Below are 20638 nucleotides of genomic sequence, written 5' to 3'. Positions count from 1 at the left end.
ACTGATACACTACATTTCCAAGGACCCATTCAAAAAATCTATTTCCTTCATACGCCTTTCACAATACCGATTACGTTGTCACTTCTTAATATTACCCCTCAATACTTACACGATGTGACGTGCTAAAGATGTTCGCCATTAATTTTGTAATCGTGTACCGTCTCGTCCTTTCTCTTTGTTGTACCCATTAACTTGCATTTATTCACATTTAAACAGAGCTGCCTGTCATTACACTCAGTGGATATACTGTCCAAGTATTTTTGCATTTCTTTACAATCAGTCAACGACGATACTTTTCTGTAGACAACAGCAACGTACGCGAACATTCTTACAGTGGTACATCTACATCTATATCCATACTCCGCAAGCCACCTGACGGTGTGTGGCGGAGGGTACCCTGAGTACCTCTATCAGTTCCCCCTTCTATTCCAGTCTCGTATTGTTCGTGGAAAGAAGGATTGTCTGTATGCTTCTGTGTGGGCTCTAATTTCTCTGATTTTATCCTCATGGCCTCTTCGCGAGATATACGTAGGAGGGAGCAATATACTGCTAGACTCTTCGGTGAAGGTATGTTCTCGAAACTTTAACAAAATCCCGTACCGAGCTACTGAGCGTCTCTCCTGCAGAGTCTTCCACTGGAGTTTATCTATCATCTCCGTAACGCTTTCGCGATTACTAAATGATCCTGTAACGAAACGCGCTGCTCTCCGTTGGATCTTCTTTATCTCTTCTATCAACCCTATCTGGTACGGATCCCAAACCGCTGAGCAGTATTCAAGCAGTGGGCGAACAAGCGTACTGTAACCTACTTCCTTTGTTTTCGGATTGCATTTCCTTAGGATTCTTCCAATGAATCTCAGTCTGGCATCTGCTTTACCGACGATCAACTTTATATGATCATTCCATTTTAAATCACTCCTAATGCGTACTCCCAGATAATTTATGGAATTAACTGCTTCCAGTTGCTGACCTGCTATTTTGTAGATAAATGATAAGGGATCTATCTTTCTATGTATTCGCAGCACATTACACTTGTCTACATTGAGATTCAATTACCATTCCCTGCACCATGCGTCAATTCGCTGCAGATCCTCCTGCATTTCAGTACAATTTTCCATTGTTACAACCTCTCGATACACCACAGCATCATCTGCAAAAAGCCTCAGTGAATTTCCGATGTCATCCACCAGGTCATTTATGTATATTGTGAACAGCAACGGTCCCATGACACTCCCCTGTGGCACATCTGAAATCACTCTTACTTCGGAAGACTTCTCTCCATTGAGAATGACATGCTGCGTTCTGTTATCTAGGAACTCCTCAATCCAATCACACAATTGGTCTGATAGTCCATATGCTCTTACTTTGTTCATTAAACGACTGTGGGGAACTGTATCGAACGCCTTGCGGAAGTCAAGAAACACGGCATCTACCTGTGAACCCGTGTCTATGGCCCTCTGAGTCTCGTGGACGAATCGCGCGAGCTGGGTTTCACACGACCGTCTTTTTCGAAACCCATGCTGATTCCTACAGAGTAGATTTCTAGTCTCCAGGAAAGTCATTATACTCGAACATAATACGTGTTCCAAAATTCTACAACATCCAATTACCATTGTTATAGGTCTATAGTTCTGCACATCTGTTCGACGTCCCTTCTTGAAAACGGGGATGACCTGTGCCCTTTTCCAATCTTTTGGAACGCTACGCTCTTCTAGAGACCTACGGTACACCGCTGCAAGAAGGGGGGCAAGTTCCTTCGCGTACTCTGTGTAAAATAGAACTGGTATCCCATCAGGTCCAGCGGCCTTTCCTCTTTTGAGCGATTTTAATTGTTTCTCTATCCCTCTGTCGTCTATTTCGATACCTACCATTTTGTCATCTGTGCGACAATCTAGAGAAGGAACTACAGTGCAGTCTTCCTCTGTGAAACAGCTTTGGAAAAAGACATTTAGTATTTCGGCCTTTAGTCTGTTATCCTCTGTTTCAGTACCATTTTGGTCACAGAGTGTCTGGGCATTTTGTTTTGATCCACCTACCGCTTTGACATAAGACCAGAATTTCTTAGGATTTTCTGCCAAGTCAGTACATAGAACTTTACTTTCGAATTCATTGAACGCCTCTCGCATAGCCCTCCTCACACTACATTTCGCTTCGCGTAATTTTTGTTTGTCTGCAAGGCTTTGGCTATGTTTATGTTTGCTGTGAAGTTCCCTTTGCTTCCGCAGCAGTTTTCTAACTCGGTTGTTGTTCCACGGTGGCTCATTTCCATCTCTTATGATCTTGCTTGGCACATACTCATCGAACGCATATTGTACGATGGTTTTGAACTTTGTCCACTGATCCTCAACACTATCTGTACTTGAGACAAAACTTTTGTGTTGAGCCGTCAGTTACTCTGTAATCTGCTTTTTGTCACTTTTGCTAAACAGAAAAATCTTCCTACCTTTTTTAATATTTCTATTTACGGCTGAAATCATCGATGCCGTAACCGCTTTATGATCGCTGATTCCCTGTTCTGCGTTAACTGTTTCGAACAGTTCGGGTCTGTTTGTCACCAGAAGGTCTAATATGTTATCGCCAAGAGTCGGTTCTCTGTTTAACTGCTCAAGGTAGTTTTCAGATAAAGCACTTAAAAAAATTTCACTGGATTCTTTGTCCCTGCCACCCGTTATGAACGTTTGAGTCTCCCAGTCTATATCCGGCAAATTAAAATCTCCACCCAGAACTATAACATGATGGGGAAATCTACTCGAAATATTTTCCAAATTATCCTTCAGGTGCTCAGCCAGCCACAACAGCTGCTGAGCCCGGGGGCCTATAAAGACATCCAATTACCATGTCTGAGCCTGCTTTAGCCGTGACCTTCACCCAAATCATTTCACATTTCGGATCTCCGTCAATTTCCTTCGATACTATTGCACATCTTATCGCTATAAACACGCCTCCCCCTTCACTGTCCAGCCTGTCTCTGCGGTATACATTCCAATCTGAGTTTAGGATTTCATTACTGTTTACGTCTGGTTTCAGCCAAATTTCTGTCCCTAGTACGATATGGGCGTTGTGACCGTTTATTAATGAGAGCAGTTCTGGGACCTTTCTATAGACGCTCCTGCAGTTTACTATTAGCACATTAATATTGTTATTACCTGTTGCATTTTGCCTACTCCTACCTTGCCGCGTCTCAGAAGGCGTCTTGTCGGGCCTAGGGAGGGAATTCTCTAACCTAAAAAACCCCCATGTGCACTCCACATGTACTCCGCTACCCTTGTAGCCGCTTCCGGCGTGTAGTGCACGCCTGACCTATTCAGGGGGACCCTACATTTCTCCACCCGATAGCGGAGGTCGAGAAATTTGCACCCCAGATCTCCGCAGAATCGTCTGAGCCTCTCGTTTAAGCCTTCCACTCGGCTCCAAGCCAGAGGACCGCGATCGGTTCTGGGAACGATACTACAAATAGTTAGCTCTGATTCCACCCCGCGAGCGAGGCTTTCCGCCTTCACCATTTCCGCCAACCGCCTGTACGAACTGAGGATGACCTCTGAACCCAGACAGCAGGAGTCATTGGTGCCGACATGAGCAACAAGTTGCAGTCGAGTGCACCCAGTGCTCTCTATCGCCGCCGGTAGGGCCTCCTCCACATCTCGGATGAAACCCCCCGGCAAGCAGACAGAGTGAACACTGGCCTTCTTCCCCGACCTTTCCGCTATTTCCCTAAGGGGCTCCATCACCCGCCTGACGTTGGAGCTCCCAATAACTAATAAACCCCTCCCCCCTTGTGCCTGCTCGGACCTTGCTGAAGGAGCAGCCACATGTCCACTCACAGGCAGAGCGGGCGATGCCACACGGCCAGCCTCCACATTTACCCTCCGCCTCGTGCGCCGCGAACGCCGCTGAACCCGCCACTCCCCTTGGGGAGAGGGTGGCCCAACCGCGCCCGGTACACGCGAAGATGTCTCGACAGCAGGGACAGTGGGTGAAGCATGTAACACCCGGGGTGTACCTTGCGACGCACCAGACTCCCCACTGCCTGAAGACGGCTGACCGCGGCCATCAACACGTTCAGCTGTTCGCGAATAGTGGCCAGCTCCTCCTGCGTCCGTACACAGCAGTCACACATCCTATCCATCCTAAGGAGCCGGCCGAAGTGGCCGTGCGGTTAAAGGCGCTGCAGTCTGGAACCGCAAGACCGCTACGGTCGCAGGTTCGAATCCTGCCTCGGGCATGGATGTTTGTGATGTCCTTAGGTTAGTTAGGTTTAACTAGTTCTAAGTTCTAGGGGACTAATGACCTCAGCAGTTGAGTCCCATAGTAATCAGAGCCATTTGAGCCATTTTGAACCATCCTAAGGAATCAATTTACTGAAGAGAGTTAATCAACTTTTAACTAGACTGCTAATTCACGAAAGGCGGCTGACTATTGACTAAACTGTGATTGCTAGCCACTTCTTGTAGAAAACAAAGAAAATAGCACTACCTGTCTCTGGACTGTATTGAAAACAAACACTAGCACTACTGGCACTATGGTTGACTAAAGACTCTCTGACTGTATTCAAAACAAACACGAAATCTATGGAACACTAGTAATAGCACTCGACAAATAAAGCTTCCTAAAAGCAAAAAAACACGGAAGAAGAAGTGACAAGTACGAAAAATACAGTTAATACTTAAATTAAGGTAGCTCGCTGCACAGCAGACGTGAAGCAGACGGCGGTTAGGACGAAGTTACTATGCAGTCAGCAAAGACATAATATAATAATTAACTGATCAGATCTACAAGGCGGCAATGTGCAGAATAATATCCTCTGAACGACCGCTTCGAGGTACATATACTCCAGCGGAATTACAGACGGTTTGCAGTTGACGTGCCTTACACTTTTGTCATCGTGATCTAAATGTGGACACAAAAGTTCTATCATTATTTACGAAGTGGCTAACAAGTTCAAATGTGTTTCTATTTCCCCACAGAACTATTTGAGATCGAAGACAGCTAATTGTTGTCCACATTTCGTTAGATGCTGCATTAAATGAGTTGTTCTCTGTCATCAGAGAAGACAGACCATGATGATATGGATAGCGTCCTCCATCGCACCACATTAGTCCATTGTACCCGATAAAGGTCTTCAGTGATTGTAGCAGCGGTGGAACACGAGAAACTTCTTATGATACACGCCAGACTCAACTATTTCCCCGCAGTACTGTCTCTTATATTGGTATGAAACACACTGTTTACTTTTACAGCTGGCTTTAATTTGCAGCTGTTCATTTTGTAGCAAGTCTGCAAGTGAATCTGATCGTACTGTCTCCTTCGCAAGTGTGTCATCAAACATTGTCCTCCTATACCGGACTGCCACCTCATCAACACCATAATGTTCTTCTGACAAAGAGATTCTGATCGCATGGAAAGTATGCTAGCGGTAAGAAACATTCAGTGCTTTCTCTGCGGGATAGCGCCAAAGCAGAGTTACTAAACACAACCTTCAGACATTCCTTCACCAAAGAAGACGAAGCAAATATTCCAGAATTCGAATCGAGAACGGTAGCCAACATGAGTGACTTTGAAACAGATATGCTCGGAGTAGTGAAGCAACTTAAATCACTTGATAAAAGCAAGTCTTCTGGTCCAGACTGTATACCAGTTAGGTTCCTTTTAGAGTATGCTGATGCAATAGCTCCATACTTAACAATCATATACAACCGCTCGATCGACGAAGAATCCGTACCCAAAGACTGGAAGGTTGCACAGATCATACAATTATTCAAGAAAGGCAGCAGGAGTAATCCATTAAATAACAGACCCATATCATTAACGTCGATATGCAACAAGAACATATATGGTGTCCGAGCATTATGAATTAGCTTGAAGACAACGGGCTATTGAAACACAGTCAACAAGCATTTAGGAAACATCGTTCTTGAGAAACAGAATTAGGTTTTTACTCACACGAAATGCTGAGAGCTATCGACAAGGGTTTTCAAACTGATCTAGTATATCTAGATTCCCAGAAGGCTTTTGACGCTGTACCTCCAAAGCGGCTTGTAATCAAATTACGTATCTATTGAAAATCGTCTTAGTTATGCGATGGGTTTCATTATTTCCTGTCAGAGACATTACAGTTCGCGGTAAATGATGGAAAGTCATCGACCAAAACAGGACTGATTTCTGAGGTTCCCTAAGGTATCGATATAGGACCTCTGTTGTTCCTTATCTGTATAAACGATTTAGGCGACAGTCTGAGCAGCCGTCTTAGATTAATTTCTGATGATACTGTCGGTTATCGTCTAGTAAATTCGTCAGAAGACCAAACCCAATTGCAAAACGATTTAGAAAACATATATGTATGGTGTGAAAATTGGCAATTGATCCTAAATAATGAAAAGTCCTTTGAACTTCGGTTCCACGATAAATCAGTCACATCTACAGACCGTAAATTCGACCAAATACCTAGGAATTACAGTTAGGAAAAACTTAAATCGGAAAGAACACGTAGAAAATGTTGTGGGGAAAGCAAACCAAAGACAGCGTTCTATGGGCAGATCACGTGGAAAATGTAACAGATCTACTAAGGAGACTGCCTACACTACACTTGTCCGTTCTCTTTTGGAGTACCGTTGCTCGGTCTGGGATCCTTACCAGATAGGATTAACGGATTACGTCGAGAAAGTTCAAAGAAGAGCAGGATTTGGGGTGTACGTCATTAAAACAAGGGCGATTTTCGTTGCAGCGGTATCTTCTCACGAAATTTCAATCACAAACTTTCTGCTTAGAATGCGAAAATAATTGTTGACGCCGACCTACATAGGGAGAAACGATCATCATAATAAAATAACGGAAATCAGAGCTCGCATGGGAGATACAGGTGTTCGTTTTTTCCTCGCGCTGTTAAGAGATTTGAAGAATGAACCCTCTGTCAGGCACTCACGTGTAATTTGCAGAATATCCACGTAGATGTAGATCTAGACTACTCTGCCACTTGTTCTGCTGTTTGATTCACAAGTAACCGCTGTTGTACACTAAATGATTCTTTAAAAGCAGCATAGTAAAACGTGAATCTGATTGTGTTGTCATCCATTTTTAACGTATTTAAGCCCTTCTAATATGGCTGTAAGTATTAAGACAAAAGATTCCGTGGAAAGTCTGAATCGTCCACGTCGCCATGTTCTTTTATACTTCCATTCGTTTCATAATGTCGGCAGTTTCGCGGCTGAGAGAACCCTCTGTGTAATTTCAAAACATTAAAGAAAAGACTTAAATTTCACCACACTTTTTAGGTGATACTCGTAAAGCGTGTTTAACTAAGTTAGTTCGAAAGTTATTGGCAGGAGCAATCAAACATGTACAATCCATGTTTTTATTTTATTTTATTTTTTAATTTCAATTACCCCTTTTGGAGGGTAAAAGAAATTAACATTACTTCTGCCTCTATCTTTCCAGCTGAAGTTTCCTTTAGTGCCACACTTCCTATATCTTAAACAACGTTGTTCCTTCTCTTCTTGTGCCCATTTTCTTCCAGTTCTTGATTTATTTCTGCCCTGAAAGCCTGCCATTTCTATAGCCTTCTTAAAAAGTGTTCTGTTTCTTGCCGTGTCCATTTTATATATCTCCCCTTGCTTGTCTTGGGACAAGGTATTCGGAAAAACATCATCCACTTAGTCACAATGAGAATGAAAGTATGTGTAGAGATCGTGACGGACGAGCATTGAATATAATAGTGACGAAAAATAAGAGGAGGACAGTTATAAAAGTCATTACAGAACTGAATGTCGCACAGGTGAACATTGTCAGCACCAAAACAACACGAGGGAGATCCGTAATTGAGAAACTAGGGCGATCTGGAATACCAAAACAACACGCCAGTGACGCAAGTGATCCTAACAGTGAAATGTGCTGAAGTCATCAAAATTGAACAGTGGAGCAATGGAAGAACGTCATTTAACGGATGAACCTTGTTTCCAACTTCTGGCCCAGTCTACATCCCAAGATTAGAACATGGATGGTGTTCGGTGATGATCTGGGCAGCCATATGGGTGCTCTGCAAGGTCGCATTACCATATTAGGTAGTGCTTGCTGTCGCATGCGTATCGATTAATCTGTATTCTGATTCACTGCTGTTTGTAGGTCCTGGTATTTGTCTTATTCTTTCAATTTTTTATAATTTTTCGAGCCCTACGTTTGGTTTCAGCTGAAGAGTTTCCACTTTGACTGGAATACTCTCTTTCAAATTCTGAAGGTGGCAGAGGTAAGATACAGGGAGCGAAAGGCTATTTACAATTTCTACAGAAACCAGATGGCAGTTATAAGAGTCCAGAGGCATGAAAGGGAATCAATTGTTGGGAAGGGAGTGAGACAGGGTTGTAGCCTATCCCCGATGTTTTTCAATCTGTATATTGAGCAAGCAGTAAAGGAAACAAAAGAAAAATTCGGAGTAGGAATGAAAATCCATGGAGAAGAAATAAAAACTTTGAGGTTCGCCGATGACATTGTAATTCTGTCAGAGACAGCAAAGGACCTGGAAGAGCAGCTGAACGGAATGGACAGCGTCTTGAAAGGAGGATATAAGATGAACATCAACAAAAGCAATACGAGGATAATGGGATGTAGTCGAATTAAATCAGGTGATGCTGAGGGAATTACATTAGGAAATGAGACGCTTAAAGTAGTAAATGAGTTTTGCTATTTGGGGAGCAAAATAACTGATGATGGCCGAAGTAGAGAGGATATAAAATGTAGACTGGCAATGGTCAGGAAAGCGTTTCTGAAGAAGAGAAATTTGTTAACATCGAGTATGGATTTAAGTGTCAGAAAGTCGTTTCTGAAAGTATTTGTAAGGAGTGTAGCCATGCATGGAAGTGAAACGTGGACGATAAATAGTTTAGACAAGAAGAGAATATAAGCTTTCGAAATGTGGTGCTACAGAAGAATGCTGAAGATTAGATGGGTAGACCACATAACTAAGGAGGGGGTATTGAATAGAATTGGGGAGAAGAGAAATTTGCGGCTCAACTTGACTCGAAGAAGGGATCGCTTGGTAGGACGTATTCTGAGGCATCAAGGGATCACCAATTTAGTATTGGAGGGCAGCGTGGAGGGAAAAAATCATAGAGGGGGACCAAGAGATGAATACACTAAATAGATTCAGAAGGCTGTAGGTTGCAGCAGGTACTGGGAGACGAAGAAGCTTGCACAATATAGAGTAGCATGGAGGGCTGTATCAAACCAGTCTCTGGACTGAAGACCACAACAACAACAACAACAACAACAGATTATTTCTGGGGTGACCACTGTTTTATAGTTATTGAACGTTCTCCACTACTTTGTAGTATTATGTGTTGCACTCTATGCAAATGCACATTTATATTTTTTGGGAGTCGACAGCAGAGTGTGCATGGGTTTTAAATTTCCTGACGGATCAAAACTGTCTGCTAGAACTTGAAATCAGGACCTTGCCTTTTGGAAATAATGCACTTGCTGAGTAAACTATCCAGAAAGTTTCGATTACACTTTTTGGACGTTACTAGAAACCAACCGCCATAACCTACTTCTAGATCTCAATATTATTCTCTTTTTAACTGATATGTTCGTCAGTAATTTGACGAACTCATCAGGAACAGTAACAGCGCTGGTTAGTTTTAACAATTGATCATGCTCGTGTTGCGATGTTTCAGGACGGATGCGCTCATACAGCAGACTATCCGGCAGAAGTTCCATGATTGCACCGTGCTGACCATCGCCCACCGTCTCAACACCATCATGGACTCTGACCGCATCCTCGTGATGGACGCTGGCCAGGTCGCGGTGAGTCTGACGACCCTTCGCTTGGACGTAAACATTACTGCGTGCCTACGAAATGAAATATAAACGTTGTACGATGATCGTTCAGTGAATACTTTGCAGAAGTCGTGTTTGAAACATCCCCTTAGAATAATTAATGAATTACTGTGCTGATAAACCTGTTACGTTATTTGATGTTCAAACAGCTGATCAAAACTGAACGTACTCTGACATTTCTCTCTTTTCTTATTCTGATCATAACTAAACTGACACACAATATTTTTAGCGCAACGCAATCTTTTAATAATCCCTACAAAAGAATGGCCCTGACTAACAATAACCTATACCTTTCATGAATCACTTACCTCACAAAAAATCTTCATTACTCGAACTACTGCAATACAGCGAGCGCCAATACTGCCAGCTAAATAAAATTCTAGGTACTGAAGTCACTAACTACTGATAGGCATAGTTAGCAAATGAAAGATTTTGATGGAGAACAAACAATGTATTTACCTTAATAGTGTTCAAAAGTCATAATATATATATCAGTTCATGAAATCCAGTCTTACAAATTTACTCTCTCTGATGGACACACGTCCAGATCATCCGCTCTCAAAACTCCGCCATCTCTCTCCCCACATCCACCACTGCTGGTGGCTCACCTCCAACTGCGCAACGCTACGCGCTGTTCACATCCAACTGCCCAACACTACAATAGCAAATTACAACAATGCAAACCAGCCACAGACTGCACACAGCACAGTCAGCGATTTTCATATAGAGCGCTATGTGACGTTACCAATATAAAAACCTAAACGGCCTACTTACACTATGGCTCTGTCTCCCAGCTGAATTGTTCAAAATTTCACACACATCTGGAAGAAACATCAAATCTGAAGCACCTGAAAGGATGCTTCATGTATACATATTAATAGCGGTGATATTATTTATTGAGTGACCCTGAGACATAGGGTATTGCTCGCAAAACAAACATGTCATCTTTTGGAATCTCACAATCTCTTTAATTGTGATTCCTGTTATGACTGTACAGACAAATTGTGGACCCATATTCTATTTCACATAGTTGATGAAGGCTACATCAAAAGCAGGACCTGATGGTTGTTTCTTCACTTGACTGCTGCTTATCAACTTCACATTTTCGATGTTCTTTTTTTAGGTGCTGTGAGGCTTCATGAACAAACTGATGCCATGTTTTTGATGTCTTCTTGGAGGTGTTGGGGGCCTTCGTGAACAAGCTTATGCCATGCTTGTCATACAGATGATGTAACATCTCCATTTTCATTATTAATCAAGCACTACTGAATGTTGTATTCCAGGGTACCTTTATACTTGTTAGATTGTCTGCTGTGCATATGCAGTCTATTGTTAAATTAATCCTATATGATTTGCTTGGGGAGGTGAGAGTTTGGCATGGTGACCACATGACCAGCAGTTGACTGAAATTGAAGTTTGGTAACTGTCACCTAAATGCTACTAGCATACAGTTACACCTGTGCTGCTATGCCATTTTGCCATTTTATTCTAATGATTCTCCACATACATAGATTATAATTCTCGAGGATAATTACGTCCTCCTCTTGGTGTTCCGAATGTCACAGACATAAGTTAGTTTTTTCTTCACTATCAGTCTTTCAGTTGGTTGACAGCTCTCCACTTGGATCTGTCAGAAGTTAATTTCTTCATTTTTTATAATTAGAGGCAACTGCATCATGTATAGCTAGTTTTGAAAATGCCAGTCATGGTAAGTTAGGTTGGGCATTACAATAGAAAGCTTTTTCCAGGTGCTGATGTCATGACTAACAAAAATCCTTTTCTGAAGGCGGGAAAAAGCTATACGCTACACACTGAATATATATCCTTAGAATCGTCCTCTTTTCGCTGTGATGGCAGATGAAATGTATAAAATACACAAATTAATTGGCAATATGAGCAATCTGTAATCGACGACATGGCTCAGAGACTCGGGATAATTCTTCGTTTCCAGACTTAAACAAACCGACTAGTAAAATCTGGAAAACATCTTCATTGCTGAAGGAATCCCCTGAACAATAATATACAGAGAACCAAAAATGTGGAAATCCGAAGCTGTAAGGTCAGCAGAATATAGAATAAGTGAAAGTATCTTAATACTAAACTCACCCGTAGATGCCTTCATTATACATGGAGGGAGCAAGTGTGGAGCCTCCTATCACAGCACTGTTAGATGATGCACTTTGCCAACATGCTCTCCGAATGAGTGATGCTCTGAAGAACACTGGAATGTTTGTAAAACGTGCTGCAGCTTGACCAGGTACACTAAGTACCATTATTGTTGTCAAATGTCATCATGTCCCTCGAGAACTTGCATAACATACAGATGTTTAGTAGTTCTGGGAGCTGAAGAGCGCCCACTGTACAGCAATTTTGGCCCCATATTGTATTCGTTACCATGTGAATATGTTAGAGATCTCCTACACCAGGTCGATCTCAAAATTTACTACTCTGTAACATGTATCTCCCTGTTTGTTTATATCATCATTCAACATCAACCTGTGTGAATGTCTCATTTAGAATCTGTTACTAATTCATCTCTTGATCTATGCAAACATTTAAAGAAATCTTGAGATTGTGAAACGAGTCCTTCTCTATTGTTAGACTTCTTTATTGATGGAAAGTGATATATACCCATGAGAAATTTCTGTTTGGATTTTTTAATGCCTTTATTATTTTCATTTATTCCTCTTACCAATTTTAAATTAAATCTTGTCACATCTTTTCAGATGGAGTTGCTGTATAATCCATTACATTGTTGCTATTATTATTCTCTTCAAATTCTCACCTTCTCCTTTCAGATTTCCTTTGCTTTCCTTGCACCTGCAACATACACTCCTGGAAATTGAAATAAGAACACCGTGAATTCATTGTCCCAGGAAGGGGAAACTTTATTGACACATTCCTGGGGTCAGATACATCACATGATCACACTGACAGAACCACAGGCACATAGACACAGGCAACAGAGCATGCACAATGTCGGCACTAGTACAGTGTATATCCACCTTTCGCAGCAATGCAGGCTGCTATTCTCCCATGGAGACGATCGTAGAGATGCTAGATGTAGTCCTGTGGAACGGCTTGCCATGCCATTTCCACCTGGCGCCTCAGTTGGACCAGCGTTCGTGCTGGACGTGCAGACCACGTGAGACGACGCTTCATCCAGTCCCAAACATGCTCAGTGGGGGACAGATCCGGAGATCTTGCTGGCCAGGGTAGTTGACTTACACCTTCTAGAGCACGTTGGGTGGCACGGGATACATGCGGACGTGCATTGTCCTGTTGGAACAGCAAGTTCCCTTGCCGGTCTAGGAATGGTAGAACGATGGGTTCGATGACGGGTTGGATGTACCGTGCACTATTCAGTGTCCCCTCGACGATCACCAGTGGTGTACGGCCAGTGTAGGAGATCGCTCCCCACACCATGATGCCGGGTGTTGGCCCTGTGTGCCTCGGTCGTATGCAGTCCTGATTGTGGCGCTCACCTGCACGGCGCCAAACACGCATACGACCATCATTGGCACCAAGGCAGACGCGACTCTCATCGCTGAAGACGACACGTCTCCATTCGTCCCTCCATTCACGCCTGTCGCGACACCACTGGAGGCGGGCTGCACGATGTTGGGGCGTGAGCGGAAGACGGCCTAACGGTGTGCGGGACCGTAGCCCAGCTTCATGGAGACGGTTGCGAATGGTCCTCGCCGATACCCCAGGAGCAACAGTGTCCCTAATTTGCTGGGAAGTGGCGGTGCGGTCCCCTACGGCACTGCGTAGGATCCTACGGTCTTGGCGTGCATCCGTGCGTCGCTGCGGTCCGGTCCCAGGTCGACGGGCACGTGCACCTTCCGCCGACCACTGGCGACAACATCGATGTACTGTGGAGACCTCACGCCCCACGTGTTGAGCAATTCGGCGGTACGTCCACCCGGCCTCCCGCATGCCCACTATACGCCCTCGCTCAAAGTCCGTCAACTGCACATACGGTTCACGTCCACGCTGTCGCGGCATGCTACCAGTGTTAAAGACTGCGATGGAGCTCCGTATGCCACGGCAAACTGGCTGACACTGACGGCGGCGGTGCACAAATGCTGCGCAGCTAGCGCCATTCGACGGCCAACACCGCGGTTCCTGGTGTGCCCGCTGTGCCGTGCGTGTGATCATTGCTTGTACAGCCCTCTCGCAGTGTCCGGAGCAAGTATGGTGGGTCTGACACACCGGTGTCAATGTGTTCTTTTTTCCATTTCCAGGAGTGTATTTTGCTGTTTGTGTAAGAGCCTTTGTTAGTTAAGTTTCCACAATTTACCAAAATGTTTCATTTAATCTGGTATACTTCCCTATTTTGTGATAAGTTTTGATAATCTAAATTCTTGACTTATAGTCTTGACTTATAGTCTCACGAATCTGGTTCCTTCTAATTTTATATGTATTTCTTACTACGCACCTTAAGAGTCTCGTATGATCATTTACAGTTCTGTACTAGTTTATGACAGTCATTCCCTGTACAATATCTTCATTCGACATAAAAGTTTTCTAGGTATGGTACCGTGTCATAATGTATATAACTACTGCTGTTAGAGAAAAACCAACGTTTCGCCCACGGTAGCAGCGGCCTTCTTCTAGGTCTAATGGTGCGTTCTAGCTATGCAGTGTCCTAGAACGCACCATTAGACCAAGAAGAAGGCCGATGCAACCGTGGCCGAAACGTTGGTTTTTCTCCAGCAGCAGTAGTTATATGCATTATGACGCGGTACCATACCCAGAAAACTTTTATGTCGACTGACTCTGGCTGCGGAGGCCTAAGCAGTTATAAAATATCTTCATCATATGATGAAATATTACTCGCCTCTGGTCCTTGCCAAGTCTATTTTCTGTTTATTTTATTCTGGATGAATGTTGTAAGTAGAAACATTTAGTTCTTCGTGACAGATTCTATAAACGCGTCAACTCAGTTGCAAGATAGCAGATTTTGACTCACTGCACGGGATTCAGAGAGGGTTAGTGAGAGCACATGTGAAAAGATGCAAGGTGTGAATCTATGAAGTGAGGAATCCGATCTAACCTGGTTGGTTCCCTTAATCTTTACTAACACGAAATTAAGGACTCTCTTATTTCTAGGCAGAGTAATTCTTAGTATAATCTGTTTTTCGCCATATTTCCTTCAGTATAATACTGCTGCATCTTTCTGATAAGATCTTGCCATGTTCCCAACAGCACTGTGAACATAGGTCCTTCAGCTTCGTGTATCCTCTCTTTGTCACTTTGCCAGTCCAATGTCAGCAAGACACTTCCTGCTTCCTCAATGTAAGCCACTGGAACCTTCGATTCCCCACTCATGGCCACCACTGGAAGGAGAGAGTGCACTAATGTTGTTGGAACTGGTTGTTCCCCACAGGAGTACGGGACTCCACACGAGCTGCTGATGTGGCCGGAGGGCTTCCTGACGGCTATGGTGAAGCAGACGGGGCCTGCCATGGAGAAGCAGCTGAGGGCCATGGCGGAGGAGGTGCGTCGCAACATAATAAGTCTAGTTCAACACTATTTCTGCTGGACGGTTAAAATGTCGCTGGGCACGCACAGTGTAGAGTCGTTGTACAAAAGCACTTTCTTCTGTGTTTATGAACGGTATAAAGACTTTCACTTACTTACTTCATTTCTCAATGTTTTACATGCAGCGAATCTCATAAGGAAATTGTTAATTGGTAAGTGTGATGGCATTTATCAGTTACTGCAGTCTAACACGTAATGAAGGGCAAAATAAAAACAAGTGCCAAAAACACAAACTGTAGCTAATATAGCAAACATTTTAGATCATCCCCAATATGCATCAGCTCCAGTTGTTATCCCATATCAAAATTTCTGTTCTGCTGCAGTACTCCCTTGTCAAGATTACTGACGAAAACAAAAGTAAAAGACAGGATCTGAGATCCAGTTCTTCCTTCCAACAACTTAACCGAAATATGTGAATAAAATTAGGACAGTTAAAGGTTGCTTGTGCTGTGAATCACAATGAAATTACATCGGTTGGAACTTAAATAGGGCAACACTGCTGTGGAGACACTATGCAATGGAATCTACTATTATCGCTAACAGCACACATTGTTGACATACCTCCCAAATGGACTCGCCCGTCCCAAGTCACCGGCATGCACACAATCGAGGGAAACATAGTCACCTGTGAGAGAGCGGTCTAAAGTAACGGTGTCACTATGTTTTCGAAACTGGAACAACTGAGTTTGATCAAGATTGAATGTGACAGAGGTTGAATGTGACAGAGGTTGTACAGCGCGGCAGGTCTTCAAAGTCTTCAAGAGGCGTGCGGGGAATCGGCATTGCCGTACAGAACAGTGGCACGTTGGGTAAAAGCCTTCAGCGAAGGTCGGCAAACTGTGGCCGACATGCATCGGGCAGGTCGTCCTAGCGTCTCTAAAGAAGAAGTGCATGTTGTTGCCGCGTTATTGGACAGTGATCGACACCATACGATTCGTGAGCTCACCCACGAAACCAGATTAACGCATACACTGTGCTTCGCGTCCTGGAGGAACGCCTGCGCATGCGAAAAATTGCATCCCGATGGGTTCCGCATGACTTGACGGAAATGCACAAATGGATGCCTTACGACGCTGCTCAGACGCACTAGGAGCGCTATGAGCGCGAAGGAGAGGCTTTCTTACGCCATGTCGTAACACTGGATGAGACATGGGCCACATCGTACGAGCCAAAACTGAAACGCCAATCCAACGAATGGCGTCATTAGGGGACGCCGCGAAAGTCGAAAGTGCGTCAGAGCGCCAGTATGGTGACAGTTATGGTGATCCTCGTGTACGACTGTGATGGTGTTATCATAACGCATCACGTTCCTCCAAGGAAGACCGTTAGTGCACAGTATTACTGTTAGTTTTTGGAGCGTCACCTGTCACCAGCTTTGCGAAGAAGCGGCGACACTTTCTGCGCAACCCACCCATTTTTGCACTACATTGCGTGGGCGCATACAGCGCAAGCTGAAGTACTGTACCATTTACCATACTTCCCGGACTTCGTGGCATTCGCTTCAGAACTGTTCCAGAGATTTGACAGGCAGTAGACCGCTCCATTCGCACCATCAACACAACAGGCTCTGCCAACGGTACACTACGCCTTTCACATCGCTGGTGAATACTTTTAAGGACAGTAACAGGTGCAAATATGTAACTCTTTTGTATCGGTTGTGAATAAATAGTTCCCATTATTTAAGTTCCAACCCTTGTACATGTATTTATTAGGAAAAATTTAACTCCCTTTTGGGCAACATTGATTCCAGGTGTAAAGAACTTAAATTGTAATAGTCCCTCCACAAATTAGCAAAATTTAAAACGTGTTGGAATTCGAATGGAATCAGTTGAAATTGAGCACATAATAGTTTGATTGATAGTATTTGGAACATACACACCGTCATATTTTTTTATAATTTTCTTTACTATTCCGAAAGTCAATAATTGAGATAATAATGCATTTTGTTGTTGAAGTGTTCACAGTTAGTTGAAGAAAGACAAACATGAATTAGTTTGTGGTTACACTTTTATCCAGAACAACCATTAAAAAGTTGATACAGGTTTTTTTATCAATCAGATGGAACTATATGTTCTAGAGGCATGTTAAGTCTCAAATTTATCTATGATAATAAATACACGCCAAAGTAATGAATTAAAATTTGCACCAAGGCGAGAATTCATACCGTGTGCTGCAGATATGCTAACAGCTACATCACCCTGGCAGTGTGGCAAACATAGCTGCAAAGATAACCCTAATATGTCTCCCTCCCCAATACAGAAATGAAATTAAGACCTCAGTCTATCTTGGAGTTCCCCTTCTCACAAATTCTAAATCATTGCTTACACAGTATTCATTATCGTAGATAAAGTTGAGGCTTAATATTTCTCTGTAATATATAATTTCATGTGATTAATATACTACCTGTGCCTGAGGTACAGGCAGCATCATTACCATTTCATTCAATGCTAAGATGCTATTCCAGTGTTGGATAGCCCCTGCAATATTGATACGAGTTAAGAAATGGAACATCAAATTGGACTGAGACATGAACTGGTGTTTGTACTACGGACAGAAACATACTAGGGTAATCCGTGCAGCTGTGTTAGCCACAGCCCCAAGGTGGCACAGTGGTTAACACATATGTCTAGTAAGCAAGAGACCTGGGTCGAATCGCAGCACTGGCGCAAATTTTAATTCATTGCTTTAGTCTGCATTCATTATCATAAATTTTTATAGTTGAACTTATTCATTTATGCATTTAAACAATATGCTACAAACTTTATTGGTTCCTTTTTTTGCTCCAGTTTCATGATACTAAAGTAATTCAGATTTGTGATGCTATGAACTGATTGGAGCAGAAACTATGAGTCACTGACTTACATTGTTTCTGCAGTCATCACAGTTTGACATTTATCTAGGAAACAAAACCCCTGATTAACATGAATCCTACATACACTGTGTGCTGACTCCAGAAAACTCCAGAAAAAAGCCATAAAGAGTGTCATGAATAATCCCAGACTTATATGGTTTCTGCAGTCATAAGTTCGTTTGGAAGATCCATTACAACAACTACTTTTCATCTATGGGCGGACACTGAAACACATTCCCAGCCAATCTACCAGTTGCACTTTGAGAAGCTACTCAACATAGGGTGTGTTCATTAGGCGGCTCACTTTGGAAGCTATCCAGCCCGAGAACCTAATTTAAATTAATCACATTTGTTAACTATACAATTGCACTTAAGTGTGGCATACGCAAACAGTATAAAATAAAAGGATTATGTTCAGCAGAAATGTAATTAAAATACATTATTGTTTTTATTTCCACAAAATATATATATTTTGAACCGCTGCTAGATTTATTTGCTGCCATCCCTTACAGAATTGGTCCTGAAACAATTCAAATTTTTGTGCCCTACACAAAAATTAAAAGAAAAACCTAGATTTGCCCTTATGTTGATAATTATCTCAGGATCACTTTCCGGGATAGTTGACAAACAGAATATGGGTAGGTGCACTTTTAAGGAAGTGTTGCAGTGCACTTAATTACCAAGAGCTGTGTGTACAGCGTGACATATTGAGCGACTTGTGCAATGGCAATTTCCCAGAGACAGTTGTTGTGTATGATGCGGCAGCATAGCTGATCTGGGCTGGGTGTCTTACTATAATAAGTTTCACTAATAGCCATTCCAAGCCACCTCTCGACCCTAGTGATCTGCAAAATTCATCCTAGGCATTTGGTTACATTTGACTGAAAATTTCTGATTCCTTGCCCCGTCAGTCGAATTATTTGTTACATGACACTTTTTTCTCCACACTAAAACAAAAACACACAACTGTTAAAAAATGTCCCTCACTGAAGCACTCCTGCCAAATGATTGTTTTAGATAGTATTTACAAAGTCCATTTCATTTTGAGTTGTAAATCTTCTCAGGCTTCCTCCAACTGCTCCTCCATTGTGTATTATTTCCTTAGCGGGCAATTAAAGTAAACAAGACCTACCTCACATACAGTGGTTGCGGAGCAGGTTTCAACCTGCTGTGGCTAATTGTCTACCTCCTGTTTTTTAATGCAGTACGATTCCTTTTGTGTACAGACATGGGTAAATACATCATCCAAAGACATGTATAATAGTGAGTCCTTGCATTTTCTAATTGTAGTAGTACATTATCAAGCAAAAGCTGGTCCTACAAAAACTTTCGTAAGTATCACGTGACTTCTGACACATTTGTCCACACAATATGTACCAAAAATAGCTGCATTCAACAGTAATCTCTAGCATCTGTGTTGCTCTGTTTGTTAATTTGAAGCTTGTCATAAGTGAAAGGCGTGCTTTTGACATTTTGTAAGTGACTGCTGCATTTCAAGTTTTTGCCCTTCTGCTTCAGGCCTTCCGCAAGACAGAGTCGCCAGAGGAGGACTCCGATACAGAGGAGCAAGAGAATATTATGGAAGAGAAGAAGTAGAAGAAAAGCATACAGGAATGGGGAACTGTGAGAGCATCACACAAATCTGGAGGAGAATGTGACTGAGAGCAGTCCTGTGCACTGTATTAAAGTATTTTTGTTAATTTAATGTAGCTGTATGTCGTCTGTCACAAAATATAATAATTATATTTGTAATAAACAAAGTCTTCATTATTTACATACCATAATATCCTTAAGAAATCCATCATTACCTACAGCCCAAAAGTTTAGCTTTCTCCAAAATGCGGAAGTAGATAAGTTCAGGTTTCTTGACTTTTAAAAAGATTTTATCTCATTATCACTAAAAAAATTGCTGACTTCAGATATGAAACTGGTTTAACAACTTTTGAAGAGGCACAATGCAATACATTACCATGGCTGAGGAACCTTCTACAGAATCAGAGCTAACTTCTGATCTGCTCAGGTAATGTGGTGCACCCTCTATTGTTTCAACTGGCAGCTCGATAGTGTGTTCAGTAGTGACCAAAAGTTGTAAAATATGTTCTATGTGACTAATAACAAACACTGGGGAAACAATGAATTTCAATCAAGCAAATGAACAAACTGGCTTCAGAATTGGATACAATGCCATTGGCAATTTGCAAGTAGTGAGTTAAATTATTAAATGGAGCAATCTGAAAGAATTTTCACCGAGTCTCAGACTACATAATTTGAGAAATTTTTTCAGCTGCAAAAATATGTGTACTGAGCCCCATCGATAAGTAAGGCATTGATTCAAAGAATCGGTACACTGGATAATGTATATGCCAATCCCCCAGTTTCCACTAAACTTGATCAGCGCAGTGAGAAACGCAGAAC

The 20638-nt window shown here is 42.5% G+C and overlaps 1 protein-coding gene across 1 annotated transcript in view; it reads left to right on the top strand.

Moving 5' to 3' along the window:
* Positions 1 to 19983, top strand: part of LOC126236084 (ATP-binding cassette sub-family C member 4-like) — a 370212-nt gene extending 350229 nt beyond the window's left edge. The window contains exons 23-25 of the mRNA XM_049945147.1: positions 9663 to 9792; positions 15218 to 15328; positions 19742 to 19983. Coding sequence (XP_049801104.1) covers positions 9663 to 9792; positions 15218 to 15328; positions 19742 to 19819 — 319 coding nt within the window. The 3' untranslated portion in view covers positions 19820 to 19983. The remainder of the gene's footprint in view (positions 1 to 9662; positions 9793 to 15217; positions 15329 to 19741) is intronic.
* Positions 19984 to 20638: the final 655 nt, after the last annotated feature.

This window comes from Schistocerca nitens, chromosome 2 (assembly GCF_023898315.1).
Source record: "Schistocerca nitens isolate TAMUIC-IGC-003100 chromosome 2, iqSchNite1.1, whole genome shotgun sequence".
Lineage (NCBI taxonomy): Eukaryota > Metazoa > Arthropoda > Insecta > Orthoptera > Acrididae > Schistocerca > Schistocerca nitens.
This window is presented reverse-complemented; position numbering and strand designations above follow the sequence as displayed.